At 42.6% G+C, this 12,743-nt stretch overlaps 1 protein-coding gene across 6 annotated transcripts in view; it reads left to right on the top strand.

Moving 5' to 3' along the window:
- The window catches only part of ttc39c (tetratricopeptide repeat domain 39C), a 187,097-nt gene that overhangs the window by 34,862 nt on the left and 139,492 nt on the right, over window positions 1–12,743 (top strand). For all 6 annotated transcript variants that reach the window (XM_072257499.1, XM_072257489.1, XM_072257478.1 and 3 more), the window contains 2 exons: window positions 3,099–3,213; window positions 8,525–8,876. In XM_072257499.1, the coding sequence (XP_072113600.1) occupies window positions 3,099–3,213; window positions 8,525–8,876 (467 nt within the window). The remainder of the gene's footprint in view (window positions 1–3,098; window positions 3,214–8,524; window positions 8,877–12,743) is intronic.

Below are 12,743 nucleotides of genomic sequence, written 5' to 3' on the forward strand. Positions count from 1 at the left end.
AAATGTGGCAAATGTTCAGGGGATATTTGCGTGGGGTTCTGTATAGGTACGTTCCAATGAGACGGAAAGGATGGTAGGGTACAGGTACCATGGTGTAGAAAGGCTGACATAAATCTATTCAAGAAGAAAAGGAGAACTTACGAAAGGTTCAAAAATCTAGGTAATGATAGAGAACTAGATGATTATAAGGCTAGCAGGAAGGAACTTAAGGATGAAATTAGGAGAACCAGAAGGGGCCACGAGAAGGCCTTGGCAGACAGGATTAAGGAAAACCCCAAGGAATTCTACAAGTATGCGAAGAGCAAGAGAATAAGACGTGAGAGAATAGGACCAATCAAGTGTGACAGTGGAAAAGTATGTATGGAGCTGGAGGAGATAGCAGAGGTACTTAATGAATACTTTGCTTCAGTATTCACTACAGAAAAGGACCTTGGCGATTGTAGGGATGACTTGCAGTGGACTGAAAAGCTTGAGCATATAGATATTAAGGAAGAGGATGTGCTGGAGCTTTTGGAAAGCATCAAGTTGGATAATTCACCAGGACCAGATGGGATGTACCCCAGGCTACTGTGGGAAGCGAGGGAGGAGATTACTGAGCCTCTGGCAATGATCTTTGCATCATCAATGAGGATGGGAGAGGTTCTGGAGCATTGGAGGGTTGCAGATGTTGTTCCCTTATTCAAGAAAGGGAGTAGAGATATCCCAGGAAATTAGTCCAGTGAGTCTTACTTCCGTGGTTGGTAAGTTTATGGAGAAGATCCTGAGAGGCAGGATTGTGAACATTTGGAGAGGCATAATATGATTAGGAATAGTCAGCATGGCTTTGTCAAAGGCAGGTTGTGCCTTACGAGCCTGATTGAATTCTTTGAGGATGTAACTAAACATATTGATGAAAGTAGAGCTATAGATGTAGTGCTGAGCCTTGATTTCAGCAAGGATTTGATAAGCTACCCCATGCAAGGCTTATTGAGAAAGTAAGGAGGCATGGGATCCAATGGGATATTGCTTTGTGGATCCAGAACTGGCTTACCCACAGAAGGCAAAGAGTGATTGTAGATGAGTCATATTCCACATGGAGGTCGATGACCAGTGGTGTGCCTCAGGGATCTGTTCTGGGACCCCTACTCTTTGTGATTTTTATAAATGACCTGGATGAGGAAGTGGAGGGATGAGTTAGTAAATTTGCTGATGACACAAAGATTGGGGGTGTTGTGGATAGTGTGGAGGGCTGTCAGGTTACAGCAGGACATTGATAGGATGCAAAACTGTACTGAGAAGTGGCAGATTGAGTTCAACCCAGCTAAGTGTGAGATGGTTTATTTTGGTAGGTCAAATATGATGGCAGAATATAGCATCAATGGTAAGACTTTTGGCAGTATGGAGGATCAGAGGGATCTTGGGGTCCTAGTCCATAGGACACTCAAAGCTGCTACATAGGTTGACTCTGGTTAAGGAGGCAAACGGTGCATTGGCCTTCATCAACCGTGGGATTGAGATTAAGAGCTGAGAAGTAATGTTGCAGCTATATAGGACCCTGATCAGATCCCACTTGGAGTAATGTGCTCAATTCTGGTCACTTCACTATAGGAAGGACGTGGAAACCATAGAAAAGGTGCAGAGGAGATCTACAAGGATGTTGCCTGGATTGGGGAGCATTCCTTATGAGAATAGGAGTGAACTTGGCCTTTTCTCCCTGGAGCGACGGAGGATAAGAAGTGACCTGATAGAGGTGTACAAGATAATGAGAGGCATTGATCCTGTGGATAGTGAGAGGATTTTTCCCAGGGCTGAAATGGCTAGCACAAGAGGGCATAGTTTTAAGGTGCTTGGAAGTAGGTACAGAGGAGATGTCAGGGGTAGGTTTTTTACGCAGAGAGTGGTGAGTGCATGGAATGGGCTGCCGGCAGCGGTGGTGGAGGCAGAAATAATAGTCTTTTAAGAGACTCCTGGATAGGTACATGGAGCTTAGAAAAATAGAGGGGTATGGGTAAGCCTAGGTAGTTCTAAGGTAAGGACATGTTTGGCACAGCTTTGTGAGCCGAAGGGCCTCTATTGTGCTGTAGGTTTTCTATGTTTCTATGTTATATAATGGTCATTTCATGAAGACTGGTCACTTGTTCCCTAACCCTGAATTTAAGTTTCAATTTTGCATGGGAAGACTTGGTCCCTGAACTGTTAATTCAGTTCTAAGGATTCTCTCCCACTACTGGTTATTCGCTCTGCAGTCTGACAACTTGGAGACAGTCGAGGAGTTGAGAGATGTGATGATGAGGTAGAGCTGGGTGCTTCAAAAGGGGCATCAGTTTTTGGTTTATAAATGCAAGTAAATTAAAATTAGAAATGATAATGTAACATTATTTTGAATAGTTCCAGACTATAACTTGCTACAAAGTACTAGCTCTTCGCTATGATGTCTCTACCCAGCAAGTGGGTTAGTTAGTATTCTACATGTGGAAATTGAGGTGATTTGCAGTTTTCCTAAAACAGAAATATAAATGTCAGTTGTGCCAGCAGAGAGCTGTGTTAGTGATTTTTTAAAAAAGTCATTTTCTTCCCACACCCCTCCACACTGGGCCTACATTAAAGCAGAAACATTCAAGCACTATGTAGTTAGAATAAAAACCCAGTCAATGCTTTCAAATACCTGTAAGGCTATAATAATTTAGTTATATTTAAATAATTACTTGTATTCATGTTTTGAATTTGTGGAAAAAATACCCTGTTTATTGAAGATTAACTCCTTCCACCATTAGCTTTTACTGCCTGAGTCCTCAACTGTGTCATAAAGTCATACAAATCATTGTCGGATGATGGACTTCTTTCTTGGTATTCCCCTTCAATAGTTAGTAAGATCAATCCTCTGCAGAAACTTGATTAGAAAAATTAGGCTCGTGTAAGTTCTGAGTTATAAAATAATCAGAGAACAAAATAGTGTTGGCAGCTGGAAGTCTCTTTTGAGATGGCATTAAGTGTGTGTTCCTTGATTTCTCTGGGTTTGTTTCTATTTATAACAGTTGCCTAACTTTTGAGAAAAGATTGTACCTGATGATAATTGGGTTTTCAGACACTGTTGACTGTACTTTACTTTTGTTCATCAGGTTGATATGCAGAGGCCCACTGCATTTGATGTTGATCGGCTCCAAAGGCAAATCATCATTGCAGACTGCCAGGTCTACCTTGCTGTACTTTCCTTTGTGAAGCAGGAACTCTCAGGTATATCAAAGGCGTAGATGAAAAGTTTTTATTAAATGCTACTAAAATAAAAATTATGCCAATATCCTAGCATTTCTATTGTGTTTGTCAATTATACTTTGATAAAAGTGCTTTTTGCTTGTGTTGCTTCTGTAAACTTTGATAAACTTAAATAAAATTGCTTCAATGGAGAAAATGACAGAATAGAATAGTCACTGGCTGAACAATTTTAATGTCTGTATTCCAGGTTTCCAGCATCTGTACTTTTTTTTTGCTTCTGTATTAGCAAAGTTTTAGCCTAAAGGGATTTGTCATAGGGGTACCATTTGTCATTGTAGCCAGCATATGATCCCTTTATAAGTACATAACTATCAATTAGGGTTGGTACAGGATCATTAATCATGGATGTGGGCAGCGAGCATGTGGACAATCATTTTTGTGATGCCAAATGTGATGGTACTACACTGAGCAATAGTATCCATAATTTTTGCCCCATTCATCAGCCATTCATTGCAGTTAGTTACTCCCTGGTAATGTACAATTGTGAGCACAATGTGATATAGAAGGCTACTTGGTATGGCTTCTAGAGCCTCTTGTGTACTTCAATAAAAGTAATCTTTCACCTACTTTTATCGGTTGCTCCACAGATCAGAATGGCTCGGGTTTAGGTATCTTCACAGCTTATCAGTGACTTTCCCTGCATTAAGTATCAGGAAGGAGAGAGTTTTGTGATGACTGATTCAGTTCCAATTCAGACTCATGCTGTGCACTCAGATGGCAAGACATAGACACATTGCATGGAATGATGTGGCAAGTAACATTCACATCACTCCACCCTCCCACCTCTCCCAGTACACACACTTGATTTTCAGAGCCAACATTAGCACCCATTCCCTCACCATCAATGCCTCGGTGGTCGCCATTGACAGAAACATAACTATAAGATGCAGGAGCAAACCCATTGAGACTGCTCTGCTATTCAATCATGACTGATATTTTTTTTAATGCATTCTCCTGTTTTCTCCCTGTAACCCTTAAACCCCTTACCAATCTCTGCCTTGAATACGCCCACTAACAGCCTCCACAGCCTTCTGAGGCAAATTCCACAGATCACCATCCTCAGGCTGAAGAAATTCCTCCTCATTTCAGTTCTGAAGTGTCATCCCCTTTTTCTGAAGCTGTGTTCTTGATCCTAGACTCTAAACTCCTACTAAAGGAAACATCCTCTCCACATATACAATGTCCAGGCCTTTCAGTATCCAGTATGTTTTAATAAGATTCCTTCCTCATCCTTCTGAACTCCATCAAGTAAAGGCGTGAGGCATCAAATGCTCTTCATACATCAATTCTTTCATTTTTGGGATCATACCTGTGAACCTCTTCAGGACCCTTCCCAGGGCTAGCACATTTTTGCTTCAATGCGGGGCCCAGAATTGCTTGCAATATTCCAAATGCCATCTGACTAGCACCTTATAAAGCCTCAACAGTACATCCTTGAAATGAATGCTGACGTTGCATTTATAAATAGGAGAGATTCTGCAGATGTTGCAAGTTATTGAGCAACACACACAAAATGCTGGAGAAACTCTACAAGTCAGGTAGCATCTATGGAGGGGAATAAACAGTTGATGTTTCGGGTTGAGACCCTTCATTGCATTTCCCTCTTTTACGAATGACTCAACCTTCAAGTTGGCCTGAAGGGAATTCTGAGCTAGGACTCTTAAGTCCTTTGCCTGTCTGATTTCTGAATTCTCTCCCCAATTAAAAAAAAAGCCTATATATTTATTCATCCTACCGAAGTACGTAACCCACACTTCCTTACACTGTACTACATCTGCCATTTCTTTGCCCACCTTCCCACCTGTCCAAGTTAACCCTAATAGAACCAGCTACGTAAGTACTGTAGACTTTAAGCCAAATCAGGTTTTTATCCAGTAATGAGTAACTCGCATACATAATGGAGTATTTTCCACTTGTCAGGATGACTGCCACTCGAGGAAATGTTTGAAATTGCCATCATTCTGAATAAAGCACCTAGTCCCCAGCATTTAATCCCAACAACTTTGACAAACTAGTGTGTACATAGAACATAGAATAGTACAGCACAGTACAGGCCCTTCGGCCCACAATGTTGTGCCGATCCTCAAACCCTGCCTCCCATATAAACCCCCACCTTAAATTCCTCCATATACCTGTCTAGTAGTCTGTTAAACTTCACTAGTGTATCTGCCTCCACCACTGACTCAGGCAGTGCATTCCACGCACCAACCACTCTCTGAGTAAAAAACTTTCCTCTGATATCCCCCTTGAACTTCCCACCCCTTACCTTAAAGCCATGTTCTCTTGTATTGAGCAGTGGTGCCCTGGGGAAGAGGCGCTGGCTATCCACTCTATCTGTTCCTCTTATTATCTTGTACACCTCTATCATGTCTCCTCTCATCCTCCTCCTCTCCAAAGAGTAAAGCCCTAGCTCCCTTAATCTCTGATCATAATGCATACTCTCTAAACCAGGCAGCATCCTGGTAAATCTCCTCTGTACCTCCAATGCTTCCACATCCTTCCTGTAGTGAGGCGACCAGAACTGGACACAGTACTCGAAGTGTGGCCTAACCAGAGTTTTAGAGAGCTGCATCATTACATCGCGACTCTTAAACTCTGTCCCTCGACTTATGAAAGCTAACACCCCATAAGCTTTCTTAACTACCCTATCCACCTGTGAGGCAACTTTCAGGGATCTGTGGACATGTACCCCCAGATCCCTCTGCTCCTCCACACTACCAAGTATCCTGCCACTTACTTTGTACTCTGCCTTGGAGATTGTCCTTACAAAGTGTACCACCTCACACTTCTCTGGGTTGAACTCCATCTGCCACTTCTCAGCCCACTTCTGCATCCTATTAATGTCTCTCTGCAAACTTTGACAATCCTCTACATTATCTACAACACCACCAACCTTTGTGTCGTCTGCAAACTTGCCAACCCACCCTTCTATCCCCACATCCAGGTCGTTAATAAAAATCAGGAAAAGTAGAGGTCCCAGAACAGATCCTTGTGGGACACCACTAGTCACAACCCTCCAATCTGAATGTACTCCCTCCATCACGACCCTCTGCCTTCTGCAGGCAAGCCAATTCTGAATCCACCTGGCCAAACTTCCCTGGATCCCATGCCTTCTGACTTTCTGAATAAGTCTACCATGTGGAACCTTGTCAAATGCCTTACTAAAATCCATGTAGATCACATCCCTGCACTACCCTCATCTATATGCCTGGTCACCTCCTCAAGGAACTCTATCAGGCTTGTTAGACACGATCTGCCCTTCACAAAGCCATGCTGACTGTCCCTGATCAGACCATGATTCTCTGAATGCCCAGAGATCCTATCTCTAAGAATCTTTTCCAACAGCTTTCCCACCACAGACGTAAGGCTCACTGGTCTATAATTACCCGGACTATCCCTACTACCTTTTTTGAACAAGGGGACAACATTCGCCTCCCTCCAATCCTCCGGTACCATTCCCGTGGACAACGAGGACATAGAGATCCTAGCCAGAGGCTCAACAATCTCTTCCCTTGCCTCGTGGAGCAGCCTGGAGAATATTCCGTCAGGCCCCGGGGACTTATCCGTTCTAATGTATTTTAACAACTCCGACACCTCCTATCCCTTAATATCAACATGCTCCAGAACATCAACCTCACTCATATTGTCTTCACCATCATCAAGTTCCCTCTCACTGGTGAATACCGAAGAGAAGTATTCATTGAGGACCTCACTCACTTCCACACCCTCCAGGCACATCTTCCCACCTTTATCTCGAATCGGTCCTACCTTCACTCCTGTCATCCTTTTTTTCCTTCACATAATTGAAGAATGCCTTCGGGTTTTCCTTTACCCTACTTGCCAAGGCCTTCTCATGCTCCCTTCTTGCTCTTCTCAGCCCCTTCTTAAGCTCCTTTCTTGCTTCCCTATATTCCTCAATAGACCCATCTGATCCCTGCTTCCTAAACCTCATGTATGCTGCCTTCTTCCGCCTGACTAGATTTTCCACCTCACTGGTTCCTTCACCCTACCATTCTTCCTCACCGGGACAAATTTATCCCTAACATCCTGCAAGAGATCTCTAAACATCGACCACATGTCCATAGTACATTTCCCTGCAAAAACATCATCCCAATTCACACCCGCAAGTTCTAGCCTTACAGCCTCATAATTTGCCCTTCCCCAATTAAAAATTTTCCTGTCCTCTGATTCTAACCTTTTCCATGATAATGCTAAAGGCCAGGGAGCGGTGGTCACTGTCCCCCAAATGCTCACCCACTGAGAGATCTGTGACCTGACCTGGTTCATTACCTAGTACTAGATCTAGTATGGCATTCCTCCGAGTCGGCTTGTCCACATACTGTGACAGGAATCCGTCCTGGACACACTTAACAAACTCTGCCCCATCTAAACCCTTAGAACTAATCAGGTGCCAATCAATATTAGGGAAGCTAAAGTCACCCATGATAACAACCCTGTTATTTTTGCACCTTTCCAAAATCTGTCTCCCAATCTGCTCCTCTGTATCTCTGCTGCTACCAGGGGGCCTATAGAATACCCCCAATAGAGTAACTGCTCCCTTCCTGTTCCTGACTTCCACCCATACTGACTCAAAAGAGGATCCTGCTACATTACCCACCCTTTCTGTACGTTCTCCAAGGCTTCTCTGACAGCTTATCACAAACTCTCAATTTCTATTTGGAGGAATAAAGGCAATAGATGAATGGGAAAATGATTATTTGGAGGCTCCCCTCCCAGTTACACACCATTTTGACTTGCAGACACCAGTGCCTTAATCCTTCCAGCTGTCACGCTAGAGAAGATCTAGAGGAGTTTATCAGGAGGTTGTCTGGGATGAAAAATTTCAGTTACAAGGAGAAATTAGCTAGGCTGAGCTGCAGAGGAGGCTGGGCTGGGGATGGGAGCCTGATGGAGGAATGATTGAGAAGCATAGATGGCTAGGTAGGAAGAAAACTTCCCCTATGGCTGGAGTGTTATAAGACCAGGGGACATTGGTTTACAGTGAGGAGTAAGAGGTTTAGCAGAAGATTTTTCTTTATCCTTCAGGGGCTGAAGTCTGCAATGAACTGCTTGAGAAGGTGTTGGAAGCAGGTACTCTCAGAGCATTTAAGAAACATCTGAATGAGCACCTAAATCACAAAGGACCGTAGAATCAAGGACTGCAATGGTTTAAAAGCACAGTTCACTGCCAGCCAATTAGCAATAGCTAATAAATACTGGCATGTAAAATCAAGCATTGTAATTGATGTATTTTTCTTCTTTCAAATTACAGCGTACATTAAAGGTGGATGGATCCTCCGAAAAGCATGGAAAATTTATAACAAATGTTACACTGAAATTGATGCACTACAGCTAATGCATAAAAAAAGGTCTCGAGAATCGCTGACATCCGATCGGGCAAATGATAACCATATTCCTGCTCTGTCTTTACATGAAGAGTCACTGAGCAGACTGAAAGGTGCAGTCAGCTTTGGTTATGGGCTTTTCCATCTTTGTATTTCAATGGTACCTCCAAATTTGCTGAAAATCATCAACTTATTGGGGTTTCCTGGAGATCGCCTGCAGGGATTATCATCTTTAATGTATGCCAGTGAAAGCAAGGACATGAAGGCTCCGTTAGCTACGTGAGTAGGTGTACAAATATTTTTATTTTTGAACCTCATTTAGAAAGAGATACTTGCACATATATCTTCATTTCACATTATCGAACATTCTTCCCCAGAGGAGACAGTAATATATAATCCTAAATTGCACAATATAATTGCATTATGACTCCTTTACACTTGTTTTCCACTCTCTTTACAATTAAAACTATCAAATGCTTCCTAATTGTTTACTGTACCACATATTCTCTTCAAAATCTGTACACAAGGGCACCCAGGGGTTTGAGTTCCATTTCCTGATATTTCTCTGTGTTAAACAAGACTGTTCTGTTGTCATCTACTTGCTTGTTCACTTAACCTGTTCTTTGATGTTTTAGTAATTAGTCTCCCAGTTTGTATACCCACTTAGTTTTGCATTGGGAGAAATCTTGGAAACATTCCATTAAGTTTCTTTATTCATATCATTGATCCAGGTGTTAAAGATTTGATGTAGAATTAGTGAACCTTGGGTTTTCTACTGGTTATAACGGATAACTCTGAAAGTAACCATTTTATCAGGCTATTGGTTTTCTCTTTATCTCCATGCTGATGTATTTCACGCAGTCTAGCATCATGATTTTGTGTCAAAGCCTCTTGTGTGACATGTTGTCAGTATATTTTTGTTAGATATATAAATGTAGTTCATCTGTAAGTTCTATTGCCTTTCCTATTTGTTCCAACTTTAAAAACTTGGCATGTTTATCAAAAACTATGTATACTTCATAATTCTCTTTTGACTCCACCTATTGTTATGGGTGAAGTACTAAGGGCCTTGTTACTATATCCATGATGGGTTTTAATATATTCCCTGTGATCAATGTTGGGTCAATTTCAATTAATCTAGGTGATGCTTCAAGAAATAATTCCGTTCAAACAGCAGTAACTAGGAAAGCCTGTGTCTTGGTTGAAACTGACTTTATTCCCATATTCTGTCAAAGAACCAAATGTTATGGAGGAGAATAAACAACCTTGATAGGTTTATCATTGCAACTTCAATTAATTGTGATATTCTGGATGGCTTGGAGAAGATCGTGTCTGTGGAGACTAAGGGAACCAAAAGTTCCATAGGTCAGTGACTTAGCTTTTCAACAGCAGCCTTTCCACTATCATAAGATTGGAAGTTAGGATGTTTATTTATTTTAAATTTAGAGATACAACACGGTTATAGGCCCGGCTGGCCCAACGTGCCCGTACTGCCTATTTGCACACATTTAATCAATTATCCGACTAACCTGTATGTCTTTGGCATGTGGGAGGAAACCAGACCACCTGCAGGAAATTCACACGGTCATTGGGAGAATGTACAAATTTCTTACAGATGGCAGAGGAATTGAACCTGGGTTGCTGCCACTGTTCTCGCAAGATGGCTTTGTTGCCAAGTTTGCAGATGATACGAAGATTGGTGAAGAGGCAGGTAGTGTTGAGGAAACGGGTAGGATGGAGAAGGACTTAGACAGATTAGGAGAATGGGCAAGAAAGTGGCAAATGAAATGCAATGGTGGAAAATACACGGTTATGCACTTTGGTAGTAGTAATAAATGTGCGGACTATTTTCTAAACAGGGAGAAAATACAGGGATCTCAGATGCAGAGGGACTTGGGAGTCCTTGTGCAGAACACCCTGAAGGTTAACTTGCAGATTGAGTCAGTAGTGAGGAAGGCAAATGCCATATTAGCATTCATTTCAAGAGGTCTAGAATACAAGAGCAAGGATGTGATGCTGAGGCTTTATAAGACATTGGTGATGCTTCACCTTGAGTATTGTGAACTGCTTTGGACCCCTCATCTTAAAAAAGATGTGCCGGTATTGGAGAGGGTCCAGAGGAAGTTCACAAGGATGGTTCCAGGAATGAAAGGGTTATCATACGAGGAACGTTTGATGGCTCTGGGTCTGTACTTGCTGGAGTTCAGAAGGATGAGGGGGGATCTCATTGAAACCTTTTGAATGTTGAAAGGCCTAGATAGAGTAGATGTGGAAAGGATGTTTCCCATGGTGGGAGAATCTAGGACAAGGGCACAAACTTAGGATTGAGGGACACCCTTTCAAAACAGAGATGCGGAGAAATTTCTTTAGCCAAAGGATGGTGAATTTGTGGAATTTATTGCCACATGCAGCTTGGAGGCCGGGTCGTTGGGTGCATTTAAGGCAGAGATTGATGGGTTCTTGATTGGACATGGCATCAAAAGTTACGGGGAGAAGTCTGGGAACTGGGGTTGAAGAAGAGATAGAAAAAAAGAATCAGCCATGATTGAATGGCGGAGCAGACTTAATGGGCCAGATGGCTCCCTAACTACATCACCATGCGGCGTTGTTTGCAGGTGATTGGTGTCAGTTCCATTCACAACTTCTCTTGATGATGAAGTAGACCAGGATTGTATACAACAAGGTTGTAGATTTGCCTTATTGATAACATAAACATGAGAAAGTCTGCAGATGCTGGAAATCCAAAGCAACACATGCAAAATGCTGGAGGAACTCAGCAGGTCAGGCAGCATCTATGGAAGTGAATAAACAGTTGACATGTCGGGCTGAGGCCCTTCTTCAGGACTGGAAAGGAATGGAGAAGACGCTGGAATAAAAAGGTGGATGCTGGCTGGAAGGTGATAGGTGAAGCCAGATGGGTAGGAAAGGTCAAAGGCTGAAGAAGGAGGAATCCGGTAGGAGAGGAGAGTGGACCATAGGAGAAAGGGGAGGGGATCTAGGGGGAAGTGATAGGTAGCTGAGAAGAGGTGAAAGGTAGGAGTAGGGAATAGAGGAAGTGGGGGGGGGGGGAAAAGACATTTTTTACTAGAAGGAGAAATCTATATTCATGCCATCAGGTAGGAGGCTACCCAGATAGAATATAGGGTGTTGCTCTGCCACTCTGAGAGTGGCCTCATCATGGCACAAGAGGAGGTCATGGACTGGCATGTCAGAACAGGAATAGGAATTTGAATTAAAATGTTTGCCCACTGGGACGTTCTGCAGATGGCATGTAGGTGTTTGACAAAGCAGTCCCACTTTCCAGCAGGTCTCACCAATGTAGAGGAGGCCACATTGGGAGCACCGGACACAGTAGACAACTGCACAGTACTTTCTCTTTAACTGTTGTAATGAGAGAATTATATGGACAGTAGATGTAAGGCAAGTTTTTCACTGCATCTCAGCACTTGACAATAACAAACCAATTTACCACTTTCTGCCTTTATGTTTGAATATTAGTTATCCGCACTCATTATTAATTTCAACAATTTCATATCACAACCACTGCATGTTAGTTCTGGGAGCAATGCTTCAGTCATGGAGTTGCATAGTACAGAAAAGAGCCCCTCAGCCCTTCATGTGTGTACTGAGCAAGTTGATAGGGTGGCTAAGAGGGTGTTGGCCTTCATTGCCCGGGGATTGACTTCAAAAGCCATAAGGTAATGTTGCAGTTCTCTAAAACTCTGGTTAGACCAAACTTGTACTATTGTGTTCAGTTCTGGCCACCTCATTATAGGAAGGATGTGGAAGCTTTAGAGGGGTTGCTGAGGAGATTTACCAGAGTATTGCTTGGACTAAAGATAATGTCCTTTGAGAGAAGTTGAGTGAGCTACGGGTTTTCTCTTAGGATCGAAGGAGGATGAGAGGTGACTTCATGGTAAGAGGCATAGGTAAAAGTGGACAGTTAGCACTTTTCCCCCCCCAGGGTAGCATGGCTAATATGAGAGGGCATAATTTTAAGGTGATTATTATGATTATGAGGACACGCAGTCCTCTTTTATTGTCATTTAGTAATGCATGCATTAAGAAATGATACAATATTGGAGGAAAGTATAGGGGGGATGTCGGAAGTAGAGTATTTGGACAAAGAGTGATAAAGACGTGGAA

Source organism: Mobula birostris, chromosome 1 (genome assembly GCF_030028105.1).
Source record: "Mobula birostris isolate sMobBir1 chromosome 1, sMobBir1.hap1, whole genome shotgun sequence".
NCBI lineage: Eukaryota > Metazoa > Chordata > Chondrichthyes > Myliobatiformes > Myliobatidae > Mobula > Mobula birostris.